This window comes from Fusarium mangiferae (genome assembly GCF_900044065.1).
Source record: "Fusarium mangiferae strain MRC7560 genome assembly, contig: FMAN_scaffold006, whole genome shotgun sequence".
NCBI classification, from domain to species: domain Eukaryota; kingdom Fungi; phylum Ascomycota; class Sordariomycetes; order Hypocreales; family Nectriaceae; genus Fusarium; species Fusarium mangiferae.
Genome location: NW_024573926.1, coordinates 2027297 through 2050576, shown reverse-complemented (window position 1 = coordinate 2050576; position 23280 = coordinate 2027297). Strand labels below are relative to the sequence as shown.

The following is a 23280-nucleotide window of genomic DNA, read 5'->3' as shown; positions in this document are numbered from 1 at the left end:
CATAGAGTTGACTGAATCAATGCATCTCGATGCTTTTCAACGATTACCAGATGGTGTTTCCAGCGAGTAACAATTTTTAGCCTATGTGCTGCTTCAGATCATGATACATCTGAACTGAGACAACTGGTACTCTACATAGCCTCAGTCAAAAAGTCACCATATCTAAAACGTTATCAGGTTTAGTCCTGAGTCTCCGCGTGTGCATGTGTACTCATAGATACGAGGTCACGGTGCTCTTCCAAATGACTGGAAACTCGGCATTTTGGCAATGCAATCAATGACTTCCGATCATCTAATAATTGTCTATGTCGGATCGGCTAGAAGATTTAAATTTCAATATGCGGTGAATGTGCAGCTGTCCGGTGAATATGCCGTATACATACCAGGAGTATGCCGAGTAGAATACGCCGAGATAAGCCGAACTCCTACTAGTCCTTTCATACATCCGACAACCTAACTCTGACATATGGCAACTGGATTTAAATTGATTTTTTCCAGACCATTTTTACTACTGGTTCAAGGTAGAGCCTGGTAGGTAAATTGCACAATGGCTGGCAACGCTTCCGACCACGTTTGCGCATCGAAGAACCTTGCGGGCAAGACCGTCATCATAACAGGTGGTGCAAACGGTATAGGAGCCGAAACTGTACGATTTTTCAACTCATATGGAGCGAATACAGTCATTGCCGATCTTGAGCGCACTCGTATTGAGGCTGAATCTGTTATTCGATCATTGCAATATCCAACCTCTGCCCTTTTCATCAGTGTCAACATTCTCCTCTGGGATGAAATGAAGACCCTATTCTCCCAGTCCATACGACACTTCGGCAAGATCGATATTGTTGTAGCCAATGCCGGCATAATGGAGAGTCAAAGTCTTTTCGATGTTGAAAACGGCGACGAGCAGGGAGAATTACATGAATCGACGGAGGGGTTTCGTGTGATTGATGTTAACCTCAAAGGGACCATTAACAGTAAGCCTTCTTCTTACTCTTGATTCTCTTAACTTTTGATTATCATATGACTAATTCATTGCTCTCTTGAAGCGTTGCGGCTCGCACTCCATTACATGCGGCACAACCAACCTATTTCACCTAAAGGTCAAAGAGGATCTGTCATTCTCGTTACTTCAACGTCCGGATACTTTGGCACTACTGGAGTCGGTGCGTACATCACATCGAAACATGGACTCACGGGTCTACTTCGAGCGTCGCAGCAAGTTGCTCGAGGCCTTGGTATCGGAGTCAATGCTGTTGCTCCGTTCTTCACGCCAACGCTTACATTTAAAGAGTTGGTTGAGAAATGGAAGGACTCAGGCCTCAAGTCGAATACTCCAGAAGATGTCGCCCAGGTAATCGCCCTTGCTTCTGCGCGAGATGAGACTGGAAAATGCTACATGGTACGCTCAACTTTCTTCATCCACCTTACCGTGTTGTTCTGACTTTGGTATAGGTCGTTGGGGGAAATTCAGTAGAAGTGGAAGATGGTAGAAACGCATTACTAGATCAGTGGCTTGGACCCGAAATTATAGAGTTGTTGCAATCTGCTAGCACACTCTTCGAAGCCGACGGCTATCCCTTGCCTAAGCGGCGTTAGAAACATTGAGAGACCGGTTACTTAATGCTTAGGTCCACCTTATAACATTGCATAAATAACCTTAATACCTAAAGCAACTTTATTTATTTTATGTTTATATCTACCAACCATTATATGCTGGGAACATCTGTAACATGTTTCGTTTTCCTCTTAAACTTGTCCCTGAGTTTCAGATTCAGGGTAGCTATCGAGTCGTTTTCTGGGGACAGCGAGCTTGGCACAACCCCCAACCCCAGCATGGTAACGTCAACTTGCAAACACAACTGTTATCCAATCGGAAGGCAAGATGGCCGAGCGGTCTAAGGCGCTGTGTTCAGGTTCGATAAGAACTAGTGACGATTCGCAGTCTCGAAAGGGGCCTGGGTTCGAATCCCAGTCTTGTCAGATTCTTTTTTGCAAATCAGAGACGATGATGTTATGCTTTATAATCACGGATGTGAAGTACGCGGTCATGACTTGCTGTTTGTGGCTTGTATACTCGCATACGCAAACAGGCACAGAGATGCAGGGATACAGGGGATAAGGTGGCTGTCAAGCCACTGCGAATGTCCAATTGACATTTTGTTATGCGACAAGAACTATTGCTAGTTGATAACAGTTAAAATTGCAATGTGTCTAATCTCAATGGTCAATATTCTTCCCGGCGTGGAATGTCGAATAAGACATGCACGTGTAGATGACGATAAAAAAGCGCGCAACAAAGCAAGAACCATAATTATTGAGTTAAGCGCACACGTGCTTCAGAACAAGAATATTATGGGGACGAGAGCTTGGCGCCAATTAATTTCATTCCAACAAGCCCCCTTGTAGCCCTTACAACGCGCGGCGCTTTCGGATTTAGCAGTCATACATTGGACAGGGGCCTTTATCTTAGTGCCAAACCTTGTTTTTCCCCCGGTCCCAAGGCACTTGGTGCTTCATCTTTGTGTGAGAGATGCTGATGCCAAGAACCCCCTCCCCCTCGTAGAGTGGTCATCCAGCCACGATTCCATGACGAAACCTGCCAAGTCCGGGTGCTACTTAAGAATCTGAGTGGCCACTTTATGTTTCCTTTGCTAAACATCCCATCTCTTCAGTCTTCTCACCATGATCTTCTCCAGTATATCCCTCCTCTCGTTGTTATCGGGCGCACTGGCCAGTGCCGTCCCCCAAGGAGCGAATACCTGGAAAACTTTACCTTCTATCCCCATTGCGCCCCGGCAAGAACATGGCGTCGTAGCACTCTCGGAAAAGACCCTTGCGATCATCGGTGGAATCGTTCCCAATCGCGAAGCCAATGGCTACGAGACGACTACTCTTATGCAATTCTTCAACACGCGCTCGAATTCATGGCGTCGATACGTCACTGAGGCGCCCGTGAAAGTTAATCATCCCAATGTCGCTGCAGTCAATGGCAAGATCTACCTTCTCGGCGGACTCTCAGATATCGATAATGGCGCTTGGCGAGCATTTTCAGACTCATGGGTCTACAATCCCGACGTTGACGAGTGGACGGAGCTCGACCCGGTCCCCGAGAGTGAAGAGCGAGGAAGTGCGGCGATCGGTGTTTATGGAAATATTATCTACATGGCTGGAGGTATGCGGACCTTGGAGCCAGTTGGACCAGGCGGAGAACAAGACACAGTCGACTTTGTCTCTGCCTTCAACACCAAGACTTTACAATGGATCGATCTTCCTTCAGCAGCAAAGAAGCTCCCTGAAGGTCGCGATCACGCAGCAGCCTCCATCGTCGGAACCAAATTCTACGTTCTCGGCGGTCGTCTCCGCGGCCAACGCAATGTCAAAGACACAGTTTTCATCCTCGACCTAGAAAATCTAGAAGCTGGCTGGACAACCAGCGAAGGCAGAATGCCTACGCCGCGCGGTGGTGCAGTTTCCGGCACAATCGGCACCAAAGTCTACGTTTTAGGCGGCGAAGGGAACACAGCGCCCGAGTCGGAGGGCATGTTTGACCAGATTGAGGCCTTTGATACAAAGACCGGGAAGTGGGAGGAGCTCGGGACGATGAAGTTGCCAAGACATGGAGGTGCGGCTGTTGCGATTAAGGGTGGCATTTACCTTCCAGGTGGAGGCATTACGGAGGGAGGTTCTCCGGTTGATACCCTGGATGTCTACTGGCCGTAGTCAGACATTCGCTGTTTTTTATATGTGTATTTCTAGCGTTTAATGATTAATGACTCTTTACTTTATTCCTCCTAGTGATTTCGGGTTCCCAGTGATGTTTCTTACAGGTCAAGGTTCACGTAAGCCACGATTGTAAGCAGAATTGTCGATCCAGGTAAGTAAGCCTATTCTTCCCATAGTGCTTAGAAGAATTCGATGATCTTCGTCTCGCATAACATGTATAACTTGGGACTCGAATAAGAAAAGCCAGCTGAAATTCCTCTTTCACCAAGAGAAGTGATATAAGCTAGGATAAGTAAAGATCTACTTAAAATTAATATAGCAAAAAGTTCTTGTGCCCAAGCTAATCAGATATCGAAAACGACTCACGCAAATAACTTATCTGACGATCAGGGAATTTAGTAGTCATGCCACCGACCGTACATTTAGTTGGGCAGAGCTTTTTCTCCTTTTGTTTGGATTTGCACTTGTTAAGCTATCGATGGCGCATGGTCAACCGGCACGCACGCCTGGGACTCTTAGGACCTACGTACCCTTTCCCTGCGACTTCATTTGTATTTATATTCTCAATTTCAATGGATCTGAATAAGATATCACACATTTAGTAATATTTGACACTGTGAACGCAAGAAGAAGGGGCTCACGTCCATTGACTGAGTCTGGCAACGGTATTGCAAGTAGTAACTATTGCATCCTGAGATTCATAACCAGTGATAGTACAAAAGGGCTTAGATATCTTATTTGACGTAAGATAGTTGGTTGAGGGCTTGTAGATGTTATGTTTAGTCTAAAGGTGCTATTCCTCCCTTAAGTCCACGTGAACCACTACTATTAAACAGCTGCCCCAGCATAACTTAAAGCCTACTGCAGCACCAAGATGCATAATAATGAGTGAAAGGGATAGGGCTGCAGTTGGTTCCCTTCCTATAGCAATTGCCGAAATTGCCTCCAGTAGTATAAGCAATCGATGGGTTGTTGTTGTCGCATCGAAGACCGTAACCAGAAGGCCAGCCACCATCAACATCGCAAATATCTCCCTCGTTTCGTGAGTAAGAGATCATGCCGCAGTCGTTGGCGTAGATGGTTGCGTGTAGGTCACCGCAACTGGGGCCGCCTCTGGGATCGCCCAGTGTGCATGTCTGCCAGGTGCCAACTGCAACCTCGCCATCTCTGCAGCCTGTTCGGAGAGCCGAGGAAAAGGCGACCAGGCTAAGAGGAAGAAGGAGGGTGCTCGAGACGTGCATGGTGTATATCGTAGTCCTATGAGTTATTAGCATGCAAAGTCTTATCACAGGGTATGCCAAAGGCTGGGTCCGCTAAGGGCTTACCGATGTCAGGCGACAAGATCTGATACACCTTTTCTTGGTAGTTGCTGAGGGAGTGAGGAAACTGAGTTGGGAAGACTGCTAGGTAACGCGAGGCTTTATATAGAAGAGCTCATGCAGATTGGCATGGAGAAACGCCCACCATAAAATCAGCCTATTAATTAATCTAGACCTAACCAAAGTTCCAAAAGCAATTTCCCAAAATGCTCAACAGAACAGAAAGTGCTGAAACATCGCTTCATCGAGAAGATTGCACTTTTACCGGAAGATGGCACCGAGCTGCGTGGTCGAGGATTGGCTCTGCCAGGGATCACCAGAGCGTCAAGAGTGGATTTTGCACCAACCACGACGCAAATCTTGGTACTATATGAGAGTCTACCATCACTGATTGGCTATTTCAAGTTCAAAGGTAATCTTGGATGCACCGATGTTGGCTCGTGATGCCTGCTATGCCCGCTTACGCACAGGGCAATATTTTCAGCTCTGCTGAGGGATACATCCCCATTGGACAAGAGATTGATACCCCGGATCATGAAGCTGACACACATCAGTTAATGAATCTGAGGAATTGATCCGAACGATCACGAGAGGGTAAGAATGTTTTCATCGTACACATTTCTGGGTACTGTCCTCACAGTCACCAACCACATTTGCACATTTCAACAAACACCAATACTAAAAGATATACTGCCGAGCACAAAATTTCTGGTCGACTGATGAATGAACACTTTCCTCTCCTGGATCAAAGCCCAGTTGGAGCTTTTAAGCTTATGTTTTGATCGCCGCTTATTGTCCAGGGGCGTAGCATAATGACCCAGCTCTTGCTTACTGATCAATTCCGAGCATGCCGGGTTTAATTCTATGAAACCTTGCACTTTTTGGCCGTGCCTTTGATTTGTACCGTGCTGGGATCGATGCTGTACATTCTGGGCTTACAATCATTAAGTCGGTAGCTGGGGTTTAAGTGGCTACCGCACTATCAAGAGATTGGAGACAGTCGCCATCTACAGTGCCGCCGTCTCCTAGAAGCTTGAAGGTAAGGGCGGCGGTAGCTTTATACTCTTATCCTAAATCATCTGGTGCGAAGCCATGAATGGGAAATAGGAAGAGACATTATCTCAAGCAGATTTAAAGAGAATTTAGTACGCCCAAGTCTATAAGAGAACATTCCTGTTTCTCACTCCATCGCTGTTACTGGCAAGATCCGGTCACATGCTTAAAATACTAGCTTGGCTTCACTTCCATACACATAATCAAATACACGCCAACATCAACTTGTCTTATCCACAACCCTATAACCGAACTTTCCAAACCATTCTGAAGCAAACAACATTATCCAATTCACGCAAGCCTAAAAGTCTCCCAGTCAAGATTCATGCTTCCTGAAGTTTCAGTAGGAAGTCCCATAAATCCGTCAATAAACACAGGCCCAAGCACCTGATAGTCCTCGCCGACCTTCCGCAGCGCCATTGGAACTGGAATACCTTTGATTAGGGAGATAGTGTCTCCTTGTCTCATTGAAATTGGACCTGATCCAATCAAGCCATTGTCAGAAACAATCAAGCCTCGCCTTCCCGCTATTCGATTGCAAGTATCTAGGAAAAGCTTGCTGCAGCCTTCACTCTGGCAGATGGCCTCCAATGCCCTTGTTGCAGCTGTTGCAACAGCTGCAGTATCTCCCGGCATGCTATCCAGTTCGATACCCAGTTGTGTTATTATCTCAAACATACGTCTGAAAGTATCTTCTTGTTCCGAGGTAATCTCGGAGCGAAGTATAGGCCGACCGGTCAGTAGGAGCCTGATCGTCCATGGTATAGAGTCATGCAATCTGAAAATTAGTGTATCCTTTCTGATACATAAAACCCATTCAGCCAGAAGTTGCACATTATGAACAAGCTTGCCATTCGTCGTCACTTGATTGCTCCTGAGTTCGTCAACCTCGCTTTTTTCTAGCGTCAGGCAGTAATCTGACATGCCTAGACATGCGGCCTCTACTGATAGGATGTTTCCAGAGACTGACTGAGCTAAATCTTGCTCAGTCCATGGCCGCTTTTCCACGCCATGATAGACATAGGAGTCTGGCACCCAAGTCTTGTTATTTTGGCTCCAGTCAGGAACCCAGCTGGGAGTATCCGGAAGACGAGAGCCGCAGTCAACGAGTAATGTAATTAGAGTGGGTTTCCATTCCATCAAACCGACGAGGGCATCGCGATAAACCTGGCCAAGTGGTTTCTGATAATCAGGGGTAGGCGGGTGTGCGCCGAGCTGCCGCAGTACGCTATCGATCGCATATACTCGGTCCTGCGGCCATTTCGAATTACGGTCTCTGATAGCATGTGCAAGAGCAACAACATAATTCTGCGGTCGGAGACCAGTATGGCAGATCAGACTGTACATTCGAGACTTAGAGCCCTGTATGCAGTCAAATGAGCACTTTGTCAAGTGATCTGTGAAATAGAAAACAGCACTTGTATCAACGCTCAACAACACCAAGTACCAACGAGTAGGCATAAAAAACGGGATGAAGACGAAGATCATAGAAATTGGTATAAGCATATACAGGCCCAACTGAACAAGGCGTTTGAACTCAAAAATCCTGGTCATTTTTAAATTCTGAACGCACTCATAGACTGACCAGCTGCTATCCTGCCCCGGACTCTGCCAGTAGTTACTCCGCCTGGAATGACGGGGAATAGTCTGCCAGACATCGAAAAGAGCTTGCCATTTTTTGAACGAGCCTGAGTGGGATACTTCATCGTGTACTCGTCGCTGAGCCTCGCTGACTACACCGTTGACGGGATCCATCAATGCCTGCGTTGCCGAATGCTCGATGAATGTCAGGGCTTGATGCATAACCAGCCAGGGAATGTGCTGTCTTCCACAAACAAGAACGGGATTTGAGGCGAGCGTCATTTCCTGAAATGTCCAGGCGCGAGAAAGCCAGGTATGATCCAGCAGTGTATTGATTACATCTTGGCTGAGAAATGGAAGGCTAGATAATTGCTCTGCCAGAGTCAGTTTCAATGGTATCACAGGTATACTCAAAGAAGTAGCCTCACAAAAGATGGACTCACCAATTTGATCTGCATATATGAACCTTTCAAATGAAATGGTCTCACAGAACCAATTGAGTTTACCTCGATGATATCGGTTGTCAACATACGGCGCAATCCACCAGGTTCGAAAGACAAGGGGCAATGTATATCGACCAATCTCAGCAAGACGTTCCAAAATATTTCGACGTGGATAATTGCGAGTTAGCGGTATCTGGGCCGGGAATTTGCGAAACTGTGAGATGGTGTAGATATATTCGGCAGCCTGATCGGTTTCCATATTACCGACACCCAGCCAAACATAAACGATTTCGGCCAATGCGTAGATACTGCCCATCAACACAATCTGTTGCTCTTTCTCGCTGTTATCCTCCTGGTTGATGCATATTGCATCAACCCAGATTGTCAGTGACTGGCACGATTCTCGAAGGGACGTCAATGCCTCATAACAGGATTGTGTGATGTTGATATCGCAACCGTTGCAGGCAATCTTATGGTAAGAACCTTGGCCCCAAACATACGAAAGCGCAGTGAACTTGAGTAGAGCCCGTAGATCAACTGTGCGTAATGTGCCTGTGAGTCGATCACTATCGGCTGGATCACTCTTGTGAACATCAAGCACTCGTATGCACTGAGAACCTTGAGCTAGAGGGAGATTATCGTAAACTTGTCTTGCTGTGAAGGGGCCTATATTAGGCAGGATTCTGCAGTTTCTACTCGGCATTGGAAAGACTGAATTGAATGGAGAAAGAAATCGCACGGGAGGGAGATTGAAGCTGAAAAAAATAAGAAGGGGTTGAAAAGCAAGCCAAGTCAGCCGCACAAGGCTAACAGACTGCGCCTTTGCTTGTCCTGCATGTGCAGCAGACAAGCGGCTACTAAGCATGCTCACTGGAGGCCTGATGAGATGTAGCCATTACTGCGACCTTGTACGTACTTGGCTGTAACCGTTTCGCACAAACATTTTCAACCTCCTGGAAAGCCTGGCGCTTATTTATTCACTGTTCGCTAGGACTTGCTGTAACTCTCCACCAAGAGCTTTTTGCTACAAAAAGAGCAATATTCCGCCACCAATCCTTCCCTTGCCGATTGTAGCTGCATTTCTTTCTGAGGCTGATTTATTGATTTTGCTATCCAATGATCTGGAGACACCCTCAGAACTTGTACTACACCGACCATGTGCTAGATCCTCTCATAACCAATCACCGTGCCCATAAGACGAAAATGCGAAAGCCACGTCCTATAACACAGGCGGGGTTAGTCCTAGAATTGGAGCACTACCAGTGGTCCTGTCAATAGGCATCGCTGCTTGTCTCATCCCGTACTAACTTAGCCTACTGCCCGAATCCTAAGCCGCTCTTTCAGCAGCGGCTTGGCCTAAAGTAGTATGAAATCAGTTCTTGGGGGGGAAATAGATTTTATTATGCTTGAGTTTCGTCTCCGAGTTTGTTGTCAATTCTATTTTTCGGGAATTCGGGATATAGACCAGATCAGGCCTCAGCACCTGATTTAGCCAGGTCAAAATTACACGTCTCATACTCCCACTGCGTCTCAAAACCTAGCTTCTCATAGAACCCCCGTATCGCAACAGCATCGATGAAAATTCCCTCCATACCTCTCTCTTTCAGATTCTCCATCGCTTTGACAACGAGTGCTAAACCGACCCCCTTGCCTCTCTCAGCCTCATCGACTCCGACCGCGGCGATAAGACCAGTCTTGTCTCCGGAAGGAAGGAGAGGAAGAAATGCGAAGAAATCGCCGGCTGAAGACCCAAAAGAGCACATGAGAGTCCAGCCAATCTGCTTGTTGGTGTCGGGGTCAATGGCGACCATGACTTCGTGATGTTGGCCTCGTGCTGCGAGAGCTTTGTAAATGCCGCCCCAGGTCTGAATGAGTTAGTCAGGTAAAGTGAGTTCGGTAAAGAAAACTACTTACGAATAGCTCATCTTGTTTGGCCATGCATTCCTCGTACAGATCTGGCGACCATGGAGTGAACTTGATATTTGTCTTTGAGACTCGCTCCATTATCTCAGGCGGTGCAATCTCGGCCTGGATGTCTTTATAAAGGTCTAGAACAGTATCAGTAGTTTCGTATGTGCCTGGTTAGTCAGTTAGTAGATGACTATAGTTCTCTTGGATGGACCACTGACCTCTGTGAGAGAGGAACTCTTTTGCATCGGGTAAGATACTGGTTGGCACTCGGTACCAAAACCTCGGGAAAATGGATCCCATCGCTAAAGAGTGAAGCCCCTGGCCTGCATCCTTCGCTGCATTTTTCAATCCAGCCTTTCCTTTCTCTAGAAGCGCGTTACCGAGTCCTTTACAACGGTATTCGGGTAAGACTCCGATGGCCGCGATATTTCCGGAGTTCCCGCTCTTGGAATAGTATGACAGGCAGAACCCATGCTCGTGAATCCAGTGCTGGCCCTTTAAGCCAAATAGAAGCCCTGCGAACCGCCCTTGCTCAATGGGCCAGTCCGGGAAGATGGTGTGCCACAACTGCCAAGCTTGTTGGATATCTTCCTCTGAGCTCGTGAGCTCGCGTAGATCGTACTGAGTCGCACCAACAGGTCCGTCACCTGTGCTCTGCTGTTCTGCCATATCTAAAACAAAAACTCAGAGAATGAGTTTTATCAAGCGTTTTGAGTCTTGATGTGATGAGATGTAGGTTGTTGGTGCGAAAGATCAGCGAAGGATGGTAAACGCCTCAAAACACGTGAGCTGACTGAAAGGTGCGGAGTTATGCAAGGCGCCAAGGATCTTGCCAAAGAAGGAAGCTGCAGTTGAATCCTACAAGATATGGCGACTTATAAATTTACTAGTGCGACAACGGGAATAAACTCTATAAATCATCTAGGATATATCCTCCCACTTCCCTCCCCACCAAACTAGACTACTCTCTCTAAGCACTCTCCCATTCACATCTACTCACTTCCAGTCGCACGGCGTGGTCCCCTACTCATCTTAGCCTCATCCTTAGCCCTCTCAATCACATCCTCCCAATTCGGCGGTTTGCTTCGAAGGTCCTGTCCAGCAGCCTCCGCATCAAAGCCAAACTGCAACAGCGCATCTTCGCTGCACCACTCTCCCGTAGCCATAAGTCCAACTGGAATTTTACCCTCCGTGTCTCTATCAGCAACTTCCCCAGCGTCTTTTCTACCTTCGGGAACGACGTATCCAGCTGGGACGGTTATAGCGGGAAGACCGCAGAAGTTAGCAAGCCAGACGTATTCCATGCTTTGCAGTGTATAGTTTCCGTCGTTAACACCATAGGATAGCTCCGACTTTCCTCCGCGGATAGGTGCACCGGCGCAAGCGGTGGTGGGGGTTATGATAAGCATGCCAGGGTATGTCTTCCAAAGATACGAAAGATGCTGCATCAACATCCCTCTCAGCTTCTGAGCCAACAAATAATCCGTCGAAGGCGTAGTCCTTCCCAGTGCAAGTAAAATCTTGTTAGCAGGCGTCAGACCCTTGGTATCATAGAGTAATGTCGAAGCATCAGTCAGAACAGTAAGTGCATGCGCCATCTGACCCTCGGCAGGGAAAGGAATTTCAATCGGGACGAGAGTGTATCCATGCTTAGCAGCCAAAGACTCAACAAGCCCGCGAACCAAAGACTGAACGCTTGGTGTAGCGCGTGAGATCCATGCATCGAAGATACCGAGGACTTTCGTAACAGGCGGTGAAGGCTGTAGAGCCAAAGGTGGAAATTGCGTTGAAGGATGAGGTTCAGCGATGGCTTCGTACGCAGCTGCCAACGACTGCATATCAACAGCCAAAGGTCCTTGGACAGCACATGTCGGTGAGTGGTTCGCACCAGGCCAAGAAGCAAGTCTGTTATGCGTAGGCTTCAACCCAAACACGGAGCAAAACGATCCAGGAATGCGAATACTGCCACCGCCATCACTTCCCAACGCGAGCGGAATAAGTCCAGAACTGACAGCGTACGCAGGACCAGATGAGCTTCCGCCGGTGTAATAGCCTGAATTGAAGGGGTTACGCGGCGTTCCTTGATTGGGGTTGTTTCCGGTCGTATCTGATAAGCGTCAGTCGATTTGGGGAATAAGAATAAGAATACGGGGCTTACCTAGTCCAAACTCGTGCATGGCGAGTTTGCCGATAATGACAACGCCTGCTTCTTCGAGTTTTCGTACGATCCAGCTTGTAGTTGATTCTCCATCCTTGGGAGTTTCGGTGTAATCTCTTGGAGAGCCGAGAGTGGTGGAGTAGCCGTCTAAATCATAGTCATCTTTGATAGCGGAGGGGATGCCATCGAGGGGACCGAGGGGTTGCTTATTTTTATAGCGTTCCGTTGAGGCTTCAGCGGCTCTCATGATACGCTCAATATTGAGCTCCCTCCAGCCTTGAGCGTGTCGGCCAGGTGTTGGGCCATCTGTTTCAACGAGAGGTAGAATTGCCTTGGCAACATCAACCGGGGTAAGCTCCCCAGAGAGATAGAGAGCTCGATAATCAGCTGCCGAGTAGAATTTCGACGAATTTAATGTTTGCGAAGTATTTGCCTGTTGCAAAGCCGAGATCTGAACCCTCTCACCGCGTTCTTTAGCCTCAGCTTCAGAGAGCGCGATCGGCACGACAGTTGGATCGTAGCGAGGCTCGAAATGCTCAAGATAAGTCCGGATCTTCCGGAGCGAAGCGAAACCCGCATTAGCCCAAGCAGTCTCACGAATAAACCGAATCCATTCCATCCTACACCGTTAGCAACTCAAAAATTCTCATGCCATTCATGAAAACTTACAAAAAAGCAGCAGCAACAAGAAAAGGTCCTCTCAAGACGGGATTTCTATTTCGTTCAATAGCATAGGGCACATGAGGTCTGCGATAAGCAAAAAACGTCAGCACATGATTCGCCCACCACGCAACGTCATGCTTACCCCTCCTGGGGCTCAGGATAGTTAAAGAACCGCCTCTCATTATTGAAATTATTCATTTTTGAAGAGTGATGACGATGAGAAACTGACAAGGTTTGAAGTTGATGCAGGAATTCGGGGAATTTAAACTCTCGGATAAGGCGGCCACCGCGGAGACCGATTTAGCGGTGTTAGTCATGGATCTACTGTACGTACTTCGGAGTCTCGGGACGCGTGATCTGATCTGATCTGCGTGGAGAATACGAGCGACGAATTACATGCTGAGGATTGGGGGCGAGTTGTATCAGAGGCTTAAAGCAGGATTTGCTATTGAAACGTACGGCTTAATATAGGCAGCCACCAGCGTATATCCCATCCAACCACCTAATTATTGAACACCTTGTCGTTGATGGCAACGACCAAAGCTGCATAGTCCTGATTATCCAAGTAATCAATGTAAACAACGTTGGGGAACGACTTATCACTGACTTCCGGCAGAAGTCGCGTGAAGAGCTCCTTGTTGCAGGTATAAGCCAGTTTCTTGATCGGCTTCAAAGACCTGGGTGCAACCTTGACGAAAGTGACGACATCGCCATCCCATTGAGGCGCCTGTTGGGTCAGCGTCCAAGAAAGCAGGAAAAGACGCTTATCCTTGGCGGACATGTGGCCCTTCATCTTCTCAAGCTGGTCATTAACCATAACGACAGCGTCGTCTTTGTTGGAGTACTCGTTGCGAACATTCATCGCTTCGTATTTGTAGAATCCCTTGTGTGCATAGTCGCCAATGTCGAGGTCCCACTGCTCCATGACGCAGACAACAGCTGCCTTGCCATTGCCGATGAAATCATCAAGTTTAAGTTGAGTGAGGTTCTTGGCCTTGTTCTTGTCCTCGACAATGAACAAGTGGTTCAGTTTGAGGAGCTCTTTCATGAGATTGTGCCATTCCTGCTTGGTAAACTCTCGCCATTCGTCGGTGTCGGTTTGAAGGGAGTGCGAAAAGTTCAGGATGATGAGTTCGCCGTTCTTCTTGGTGAATTCGTTGACGGCAGAAATAATGTCAGAAATCGATTCACCTCGACCTCCAACCTTGCCGGTATAGTGGCCGGTCCACAGATGACCACCCGAGTACTGGGGTCGAAGATCAAAGTATCGAGCACCATGCGCAAGCTGTCCCAGGACCGAGACAGACTGGCACAGAACGTACGGGTCAATGACACCGCCAGGAACATCGCAGTGAGATACAGTCGACATGCCCGAGTCGTGGGTGCCCAGCATACAAATCTGCGATAATGGACGATGGCCCAAGATGTTCCTGTTCTTCTGCATCCAATCCGTAGGCGGGTTCGAAGAGTGAAAGTTGCCCTCCTTTCCAGAGAGTACAAACGTGACGCACTCGTCGTGCTGCCATCCCAATTCGATCTTTGAGCCGCGAGGATTGTTCAACGCCTCCAGGCCGTCGAGCTGGATCCAGATGTTTGCAGGCTTATCGCGAACGTGGATTGAAAAGGTCGCCTTGGTGCCCTCCAAGCTGTATGTGACGGATCCGCTGGTATCCCCACGCTTCTTGAGAACGCCATGGTCAAACTCAACATAAGTGCTGGGAACTTTGCCTTAGATATGGTCAGATCTCAATTTATGTCTCAAAGTCTGGTCGATTTACCTGCATCGATCGACTCCGGGAAGCTCCAGGCCTCCATCTGATAGCTATTCTGCTGAGTCCGCTTCCATTTGTACGGCGTACCGTTGACGAGGTTGATATAGCCGCCTTCACCCATTTTGTCTGTAGATTTCGATGGCAGTAGATGGTTTGAAGATGTCTAGGGATGATCAAAGCGGAGTAATCTGACTATTTGTATGTCCTCAACATTTTCTGGGTCTAGACCCTTGTTGTTTCAGCTCACTAGTGCCCAGCTGAAAACCTCTTGGCATTCTTCAGAGGCCACATCCATTGGAGATCTTGGAGACTCAGCCACCGGCAAGTTACGTCTCAATGCTTCGCGCTATTTGACGGGGAGAGATGTGAGGCGTTAATGGCGTCGTCACCCAGATCCCCGGAAAGAGGAGATTGCCAAGGCAAATATCCTCCAAGGAAATTGGACTCTGGGGTTGCTGTCTGTCTTGATGTGTTCCCTGTCGCTGAAATGCCTATGAGATCATGTGCTCGGAAACTCCCAAATGGTGGGGTATAGGGTGATGAATTAAGTTCTGTGTGAAGCTCTCAGCGACAAGTCTCAACTGCAGATAACACATTTGGCTCACTGCTTTAGGGTAATCAACTATCATTTCATTCATATAGAAATTTATGGCTTTTTTATAAGTGATCTCAATTAGCCCAGATGTGATTTACGAGGAGAATATTATGGCAGGGGAGATTCATATAATCAATTTTATCTTTCTTCTACCCCGAAAGACTTTATCGTCGAGACCTCTATAGCTTACTGCATTTCACGATCACAGTATAATATTAGAAAATGCTCATGACCTTGATGACAACACTCAAGACTGAAAAGTGATAAGAGAAGTGGTTTATTAGCAATCTAAACACTAACGATCAGGAAATAAAAAACCTGCCTTGTCTGCCCATGGTTCCTCAAAATGAATTACTTCTGTGTGAGTCCAGCAACTTCCGCGTGATCGTGTCGTGCTTCTCAAGACCTACTGCTCTAGCAGTTTGCGACAGAGCCCACAAAGTCTTTAACGACGATACTATCGGTGATTATTTTACCAGTTATTCCCCAGCGGCGATAGTTAATAATCTTTGACCCCTTTCGTGCTGTCTTGATCCCCTGTCACAGCTGACTATTCACGTAAAGAACAACAAATTTCCCAAAGTGGATCCTCCCAACGGTGTCCTCTTAAAAACTGCCATCCCCTGGTAGCCCGGCAAGACTATTGAATGTGGCGTCGATTAGCCAGAAACTATCACCAATGATAGCCCTCATGGACCAGATTCGATCCAGGAACTTCTGGGTCTAGATCGGAAGATCGTCACTATTTACTTAAGACCAAGCCCATCCCCATGCCAAGACGTGTTTCTCCCCGTTCTGTCTCATCAAGCTGTCTGTCTCTCGTTAACATTCGCTCAGCTGTCATCATGCGTGTTTTATCTTTTGCCCTGGCCCTTTTTGCGGCTGATATGGTCGTTGAAGCTGGAGTTTGCAAGCCAGCTCGTAAGTACCTAGGCATATGTAGGGGGACTCATGGATACTGACAAATTGCGTAGGTACAACTACGGCCGCAACTTCAATTGCTGAATCAACTACCGCCACCTCTGAGACTTCTGTCCTTGAGTCGTTGACCTCTGCAACTGAGACCTTGAGCACCGACTCAAGTGAGACCTTGACGGCTTCTACAACCGAGGCTGAAACTACTTCGACTGAAGCTGTTCCCACTACCACGACCGAGGTTACTGTCACTACTGAGGCTTCTACCACCGAGGCTGCTTCGACCACCACGGATGAGGTTCCTACTACAACCGCCGAGGCTACTACAACTACTGAGGCTGCTACCACCACCGAGGAAGCTTCCACTACAACCACCGCCGGCCCATCTTACACACCCGGCTCTATTGTCGGCACCGGACCCGCCGCTGACCTCACCCTCCACGGTACCGACACACGATTCGTCGCCCTATCCTTCACACCATCCGACTCAACCCAGACCCTGATCTTCACCCTCGCAGCCAACGGCCAACTCGCGACAGGCACCAACAACAACTACCTTTGCTTGAACTACAAGCCTTCGGGTGTTCTTGGGCCGCTTGTCCTGTGCCCCTTTGATAACTTTCAGAACGCTCCCTTGAAATGCACACGTGCTGCCAGCGGCACCCTTTCTTGCACTGCGCCGAATGGATCATGCACCTCCACTGGAAGTTGCGCGCGACCTAACAGTGGAATCCCGTTCTCTCAATTCTATGTGGATGGTTCTCAGAACGGCTATTTTGGTGATGCTAGTGGGGACTTTGGATCGGGTTATACTGCCATTGACGTGATCCTGGCAGAGTAACGTGGAGGTTCGAGCTGAGGTATATATTAGAAATACGAAGTTGAGAGCCTCAATTTTATATAAACTTGCAATACAGTAATATAGTTCTTGTATATATTTCAAACATCCTGACTTACAGTTTACTAACTTCAGGATTGCCCCCCTTTGACTCTCACTGTGACTGATATAATTGTAAAAGAAGACGAGGAGACTAAACCAGATGCGCGCGCCGAAAATATTATCACTTTTAGTTTTCAGAAATCCATCCTGTAACGTCTGAAATGATCATCCAGTCTTTCACCGCGCTAGAGATCACTGGCATATCCGAGCATTGTACTTCAGTCCTTAGATAGCTGCCTTTTCTGAATATGATTACAAATCTGATTGACATATTCTTCTAAGAATAGTTACTTCCCAGTCCTGAGTAGGCAACGTAAAGTACTCACCCGCAGCAGGCCATCTCTTGCTTATCCTTCTCATTTCTGGTATCACAGAGGCAATACTTTCATCATAACGACCAGGACAGGCTATTTTGAGTGTAACCAATACATTATGCAGCATACATACCAATCTTAATAGTGAGAAATGTTTCTGGTGCTCATCTTCACTGGGATTCTTGGCAAAGCTAAATTGTGCATCGACACTAGCCCTTGCACAACACTGGCGTATGAAAACTCGCTTCATATTAAGTTGTATCTGCTGGCTTAATTTCTCAGCCTCGGGTATCACCAGCTCGATCCTTTGGATTGGGCTATGGGGAAATCATGAGTGATCCATCTCCAACATGTGGGCAAAAGCGCAGCTACCAGAATAGGTAAATACTTGGGTATTGGAAACAGATTAAGGGTTAGAGCCTTACCTCGTGGGCAGTCGTGAAGACTGACGTAGATCCACGTGTTTGGCATCCTCGCCGAAAGGAGGAATAGAGCTTTCAACCTCGACAATTAATTCACAATGTGGGTTTGCAGTTCGAGGGTTACGTTTCGAGTCGTGAACGTGCTGCAGGATGCGGCCACATTGGGACACAATTTTACCAAGGTCCAGAACGCGCTGAGAGGCAATTTCAGGTCTCGGGACCCCGTTTGGAGTTCTCAAGACTGCAAAGTTATGCTTAATAGCCCTCACCATATCGTGATCCGGAGGGCAAGCGAGAGGTATCCAATTGTGCTTCCTGTGCAGCGTTTGCAAGGCAACCAAGCTGTCATGTTGTTAGTTCTTTGACACTCAAACTCGTATATTGTGTGGATTTTACCTATATATGAGCATGAGAGACAATCTCCACTCCAACGATGTCAATATGCTCGATAGGTCAACGTCCAGCCTTGCCGCCATTGTGAAGGCTGAGTTAAGAGTCACATGCGCATGCTCAAGCATCCCATGTCCACATTCATATAGCGCAATGAGACCCTGAGGCTGCACAAGCTCCGCATGGTTTGGAAGATGAAGTTGCTTAAGTGCAAGCAAGACCTTGAAGGCCACGTAGATTCGCTTAGTCTGTGAGCATGCCTTGTGATCGCAAGGTGGTGTAGCGACGAGGAGAATGGCTAGATGTGAAACGGGCCAAGAGGAATCTGCAAGCTGAGAACGATGAGGACTGCCAGTCGTGCGAAGACTTTTGTGGTCCATTGACGGGATCTTCAAGGAGCTCTAGTATCGTGCAACTACGATAGCGAAAGACTCCCCTGACATTTTCTCCCAGCCCAGCCTTCGCAATGGGGTCATTGGAATCATATGCCAACATAGCCTTCATCAGTTGAGCTTGGCCTGGTTTCGTCAAGTCCCAGCTGCAAGGACCCAACTGGGAGAGGGGTCTCGTCGACGTTGGAGGCTCAGAGTCATCGTCTTACAATATTTCATAAGAAGTCGTCGAGCCCGTGACTCTGATAATATGAGTTGAAGTCCTTGTCTCTGAAGACCCGCATAACTCGTATTTGCAGTGAGCAGGGTTCCTGTGCTGTCAGTGGTGTTAGCCAACGAGGTCACGCGTTGCATGACTTACCAGTACTTCGCGCATCGCGAATAGTACGGGAGAAGGGTAAAGTTAATTCATTCAAGGTCTTCAATTCAGTTTTTTAATTGGCTGAGAGAGGGGCCTTAGTGAGAAGTATTGACTTTAACTACTCTATACTACATAACTTGGGGTGAAAACGATTATCACTGTGTAACAAATAGAGTACTTTTCTTGGAAAAAATTTTGCTCCTATCCAGAGTGCCTCCAGGAGAATCAAAAAGGAAAATCTGATGAGACTGGGACTCGAACCCAGGAGGATTGCTCCACCAGGAATTGGTGTTAAGGTTAACCTTAACCTGGCGCCATAACCAACTCGGCCATCTCACCGATGCTATTGGATGAAAGCGATTGAGTTTTGCTAACCTATACATAGTGCAAAATGTCGAGTCATGGTATAACATCTGGATCTCTCTATTATGCATCACTTCTGGACCGTGACTAAGAAATACTAATGTCACTCATAGGTCAGCTTGCTTTAGTTCAATAATCTTGCCTGGCTAATTACGCAGTAGTCATAGATATTGTCTTCCAGCTCAACTAGCCTGTAACCTATTGTCTCTTTGCTAAAAATGTGAGAGCACCTAATGCATACCCATCCAACCCAGTCTTGAGCGTTGGTTGAATGACCGGAGCGAACTTGGAAGAATGGTTTGCAGGAATACTCTGCGCAACAGTCCCCTCCTTCTCAGCCTTATCCCAAATCTCTCCATCAACACATCCGTACGTGAAGAAGCAATACGGTCTATCAACAGCAGTAGCCAAGATCGAAAAGTCCTCACTAAAAGCAAGCTTCGGCATATCCCTGTCATATTTCCCAGTCCCCTCGCCAAAGTGCGCAGCAAATGACTCTTCCACTCTCTTAGTGACAGCTTCGTCGTTGATCGTCAAAGGAAAAGCCCGGGTTTGCTCAAACTCTGGACTTTTGAGGACATTGGCGCACGAGCATTCTGCTTCGATCACTGTTTTTATGCGTTTTAGAAGGCGCTCTCGGGTAGCGACCGTGGTAGATCGGGTATCGACGCCAAGAACGGCTGAGTCTGCGATGACGTTCTCAGCATCCCCAGCATGGATGCCCGTGACGGTTACCACGCTTGACTCAGCTGGGTCAACCTCTCGACTGACAAGCGTTTGCAGTTTCAGAATAGCATTGGCCGAGATAGCGATGGGATCAATTGCAGTATGAGGCATACTCGCATGCGAACCTTTGCCGTGGATGGTGACCTGGTAGTTATCTGCGCTCGTGGCAACAAGCCCTCTTCGTGTACCGATAGTTCCAGCACGTAATGGTCTCACATGTGCCCCCAGAACGAAGTCTGGAATTGGAACCGCATGTTTGGTGTAAAGACCATCGTCCACCATTGCTTGTGCACCAGTACCTCGCTCTTCAGCAGGCTGAAATGCCAGCACCAAAGTTCCAGCCCAGGATTCTCGGGACGAGAAAAGAGTTGCTGCAGCACCTAGCAATGTCACAATGTGCATGTCGTGACCGCAAGCATGCATAACAGGCTTCTCAACTCCGCTCGCAGCATGAATCATGCGCTTTGTGCTTGCATACTCTAAACCTGTAGTCTCTTTGACCGGGAGAGCATCAATGTCTGCACGAAGTAAGACAGTGGGGCCATCGCCATTGCGGAGAACGGCAGCTAAGCCATGGCCACCAATATGAGGCTTAATAACGAGATCTTCGGGGCCAATCTCCCTAAGTCGTTTGGCTATAGTAGCAGCTGTATCGACTTCTTGGTTGGACAGCTCGGGGTTGCGATGAAGATGCTTGTACAACTCCTCCAACGGTTGGAGGTCAGGCCGATGCTGATCCACCAAGTCTGATAAAATTGATTTTGACATTTTGTTTTGTGATACAGATCGTTAAAGAAGTGATGATGAGAGGAATAGAGGAGTCATATAGTGTGGAGGAGTTGTGGATTATTCATGCTGAATCCTCCGGACATTTACCCGAGTCATGTCATCCATCTTTGCTTACACCATCGTCGCTAGACCGAGGCCGCTACTTAAGCCAAATTCCAACAGTTTGCATAAATTCATCATGGCGAGACTTTAAGGAAAGGCCAAATTTTTATTCATTGGACTAGATTGCCAAACTAATAGTGAAGAACCGCTGTACAGGGTATTTCGCGATAGTTGACGTTTCTCCCCTAAAGAAATTAACCGGTGCCCTTCCGATACTCTCGGGGACGGCTTCCGAAAATTTAGAATCTAGAAACGGGCGTCTAGGCGAACTATAGGCGAGTCGACAGGGTTATAGGAGGAAATAGTAGAAAAATACGGCAAAACTTTATTGTAATACTAGTCAAGGCAAACATATAAGAATTGGGACGCATTAATACAATTGAGTTAAATCAAGTCTGGAGTTAAAGCTAAGTATGTACCAGGAAGTTCTACATCTAATCAAAGTCACCAGCGGTGTCTCTCTTTCGATTTCTGGACCCTTTTTCTTATAGTGCTGCATACTCAAACACAGGCTCATCAGGCTGGCAGGTAGTATTGAGCTTGGGCATCTCTCCATCAACGAAATAGTTTTTGACAATCTCTTGCGTACAGTTCGATGGGTGAGCCATCAGTCCGTGCTATAATTCTCAGTTAGCAAAGATTCCTCATCAGTCTGGTGTGCAGGGGATACTTACGCCTACACCTTCGTGAACCACGACTCGGCTTCCTCGGAACTGAGCGGACACGCCCCAAGCACTACTCAAAGGTGTAACAGGATCATATCGTCCATTAACGATAAGAAGTGGGGTTTTCGTCTTCACATTCCTCAACTTGTTGATATTAATCTGCTCCGTCGCAGAAAACTTCCACTGCGCACAGAAAAGTCTCGCAACAGTTCCGAGCTCAGAAAAAGATCCCTCAGCGCGATGAGCTTGGAAGATGGAAAATAAATCATCCTGGTCCTCAACTCGGAATGAAGAGTCGCTGCATGCAATGCCATTGGTGACAAACTCAGCGGCAATATTCCACTCGCTTTCGAGCGGGTTCTCATTCCTCATGTCGAACATGGCTGTGACGTTGTTGTTGAAGAGACCTTCGATGCGGTTGATGATGCTGGGGTAAGACAAAGGGCTGTAGAGTTCTCCAAAGATGAGGTTTTTGAAAGTGATGATGAGCAGATTCAGATCATCGCTGGGAAGATCTTCCTCATCGATATCCCCGCTGGGGAGGGTTCCATTGAGATAACCCTCCAGCATCTCTCTAAACTCTGTGAGGAGGCTCTCGCCTGTTGTGCTGTTTCCGTGGTAGTCTGCAAGAGAGCAGAGTTCCGTTCCAGATTCAACACACTCGTCCAAAAGGTTGGAAAGTGATCGCTCGGCATCTCTCATGCTGTTGATCCACGTTGTAACCGCATAGTCATCTGCTTTCAAGTTGGCATCAATCAACATGCGGCCGATACGCTCAGGGAACATGGAGGCAGTAACCTGGCCTAGAATAGTGCCATAAGAAACACCCCAGTAGTTAAGCATAGGTCCTTGACCTAATGCATCAACAATAGAGATCATATCCCTCGCGACAAAAGGCGTACCAACAAAACGCCCTGTATCTTGTCGACTCTCATAGCAATTCTCCGCCAAGCTACCAGCGAGCTCCCAAGTCTGGTTTCTGACAATATCCCAGGTCTCAGCCTGCGGAATTGTGTTGAACTCTCTACGGCGAAGACCTTTAGCAGTTGTGAGATTCGTTCCCGTACCAAAGCCCGTTCCATTACAGACGAAAGGAATTGTACGACCAGTTCCTCTGAATGACTGTTAGTTTTACATAACACCAAGCATAGGAAGAGGCTGAGCTTACCGGGGGTCGAATCCAATGACATCATATTGTCCGCCAAGAACTCTGTGATGCATGTCAGCATTGAATTGTAATTTTTCGGATGTAACTTACGCGGCAAGTTCCATTCCCGACGAGACGATGGCCTCGACGCCTGAACCACCGGGGCCGCCGGGGTTGTACAGAACGCTGCCTAGATAGGGCTCTTTGCTGGCTTTGGCTTTGATCAGGTCAAGTTTGATGGTTTCGCCGTTGCCTGCAGACGTGTAGTCCAGAGGAACAGAGAGCCTGGCGCAGTCATAATTTCTCTGTCGCCTGTTTGTTGAATTATCTCCAAAGTCCAAGTCACATTCTGACCAGTCTATTTTGGAGCTGTTTGAGTTCTTGAGGTCGTCTCTAGGTTTCAAAGCAGCGAAGACATCTTTTGGTAAAGTTGAGGCCTGTGCTGCCTGGAGAAGTAGATGACTCAGAAAAACAGTGTAAAACTTCATGATGAAGGAATTGATACGAGAATGCAGTATAGAACATTCTAAAACTCG

General features: G+C 47.5%; 11 protein-coding genes and 2 non-coding genes across 13 annotated transcripts; 4 read left to right on the top strand and 9 right to left on the bottom strand.

Moving 5' to 3' along the window:
* Positions 1-547: 547 nt before the first annotated feature.
* On the top strand, positions 548-1596 carry FMAN_03415 (uncharacterized protein; the record flags this gene model as incomplete). Its single annotated transcript, XM_041832231.1, has 3 exons — positions 548-974; positions 1047-1399; positions 1453-1596. The coding sequence occupies 3 exons, from the start codon at positions 548-550 to the stop codon at positions 1594-1596; spliced, it is 924 nt and encodes a 307-aa protein (XP_041682715.1).
* A 280-nt stretch (positions 1597-1876) lies between these two features.
* tRNA lies at positions 1877-1980 on the top strand. The gene is made up of 2 exons: positions 1877-1914; positions 1937-1980. It is a non-coding gene; the product is annotated as a tRNA-Leu (tRNA).
* Positions 1981-2682: 702 nt separating this feature from the next.
* FMAN_03414 (uncharacterized protein) lies at positions 2683-3720 on the top strand (the record flags this gene model as incomplete). The annotated part of the gene is made up of 1 exon (XM_041832229.1): positions 2683-3720. The coding sequence occupies one exon, from the start codon at positions 2683-2685 to the stop codon at positions 3718-3720; it is 1038 nt and encodes a 345-aa protein (XP_041682714.1).
* An 854-nt stretch (positions 3721-4574) lies between these two features.
* On the bottom strand, positions 4575-4964 carry FMAN_03413 (uncharacterized protein; the record flags this gene model as incomplete). Its single annotated transcript, XM_041832228.1, has 1 exon — positions 4575-4964. One exon carries the CDS (start codon positions 4962-4964, stop codon positions 4575-4577), a length of 390 nt encoding a protein of 129 aa, XP_041682713.1.
* A 1422-nt stretch (positions 4965-6386) lies between these two features.
* Positions 6387-8822, bottom strand: FMAN_03412 (uncharacterized protein; the record flags this gene model as incomplete). The annotated part of the gene is made up of 2 exons (XM_041832227.1): positions 6387-8050; positions 8120-8822. 2 exons carry the CDS (start codon positions 8820-8822, stop codon positions 6387-6389), a joined length of 2367 nt encoding a protein of 788 aa, XP_041682712.1.
* A 766-nt stretch (positions 8823-9588) lies between these two features.
* On the bottom strand, positions 9589-10699 carry FMAN_03411 (uncharacterized protein; the record flags this gene model as incomplete). The annotated part of the gene is made up of 3 exons (XM_041832226.1): positions 9589-9984; positions 10034-10197; positions 10249-10699. The coding sequence occupies 3 exons, from the start codon at positions 10697-10699 to the stop codon at positions 9589-9591; spliced, it is 1011 nt and encodes a 336-aa protein (XP_041682711.1).
* Positions 10700-11022: 323 nt separating this feature from the next.
* On the bottom strand, positions 11023-13049 carry FMAN_03410 (uncharacterized protein; the record flags this gene model as incomplete). The annotated part of the gene is made up of 4 exons (XM_041832225.1): positions 11023-12137; positions 12189-12808; positions 12858-12935; positions 12994-13049. 4 exons carry the CDS (start codon positions 13047-13049, stop codon positions 11023-11025), a joined length of 1869 nt encoding a protein of 622 aa, XP_041682710.1.
* Positions 13050-13353: 304 nt separating this feature from the next.
* On the bottom strand, positions 13354-14744 carry FMAN_03409 (uncharacterized protein; the record flags this gene model as incomplete). The annotated part of the gene is made up of 2 exons (XM_041832224.1): positions 13354-14579; positions 14630-14744. 2 exons carry the CDS (start codon positions 14742-14744, stop codon positions 13354-13356), a joined length of 1341 nt encoding a protein of 446 aa, XP_041682709.1.
* A 1319-nt stretch (positions 14745-16063) lies between these two features.
* On the top strand, positions 16064-16974 carry FMAN_03408 (uncharacterized protein; the record flags this gene model as incomplete). The annotated part of the gene is made up of 2 exons (XM_041832223.1): positions 16064-16139; positions 16193-16974. 2 exons carry the CDS (start codon positions 16064-16066, stop codon positions 16972-16974), a joined length of 858 nt encoding a protein of 285 aa, XP_041682708.1.
* Positions 16975-17325: 351 nt separating this feature from the next.
* Positions 17326-18579, bottom strand: FMAN_03407 (uncharacterized protein; the record flags this gene model as incomplete). The annotated part of the gene is made up of 3 exons (XM_041832222.1): positions 17326-17704; positions 17813-18151; positions 18206-18579. The coding sequence occupies 3 exons, from the start codon at positions 18577-18579 to the stop codon at positions 17326-17328; spliced, it is 1092 nt and encodes a 363-aa protein (XP_041682707.1).
* Positions 18580-19192: 613 nt separating this feature from the next.
* tRNA lies at positions 19193-19291 on the bottom strand. The gene is given in 2 exon segments: positions 19193-19236; positions 19254-19291. It is a non-coding gene; the product is annotated as a tRNA-Leu (tRNA).
* Positions 19292-19513: 222 nt separating this feature from the next.
* On the bottom strand, positions 19514-20809 carry FMAN_03406 (uncharacterized protein; the record flags this gene model as incomplete). The annotated part of the gene is made up of 1 exon (XM_041832221.1): positions 19514-20809. One exon carries the CDS (start codon positions 20807-20809, stop codon positions 19514-19516), a length of 1296 nt encoding a protein of 431 aa, XP_041682706.1.
* A 608-nt stretch (positions 20810-21417) lies between these two features.
* FMAN_03405 (uncharacterized protein) lies at positions 21418-23232 on the bottom strand (the record flags this gene model as incomplete). The annotated part of the gene is made up of 4 exons (XM_041832220.1): positions 21418-21549; positions 21607-22711; positions 22766-22807; positions 22856-23232. 4 exons carry the CDS (start codon positions 23230-23232, stop codon positions 21418-21420), a joined length of 1656 nt encoding a protein of 551 aa, XP_041682705.1.
* Between the last annotated feature and the right edge of the window lie 48 nt (positions 23233-23280).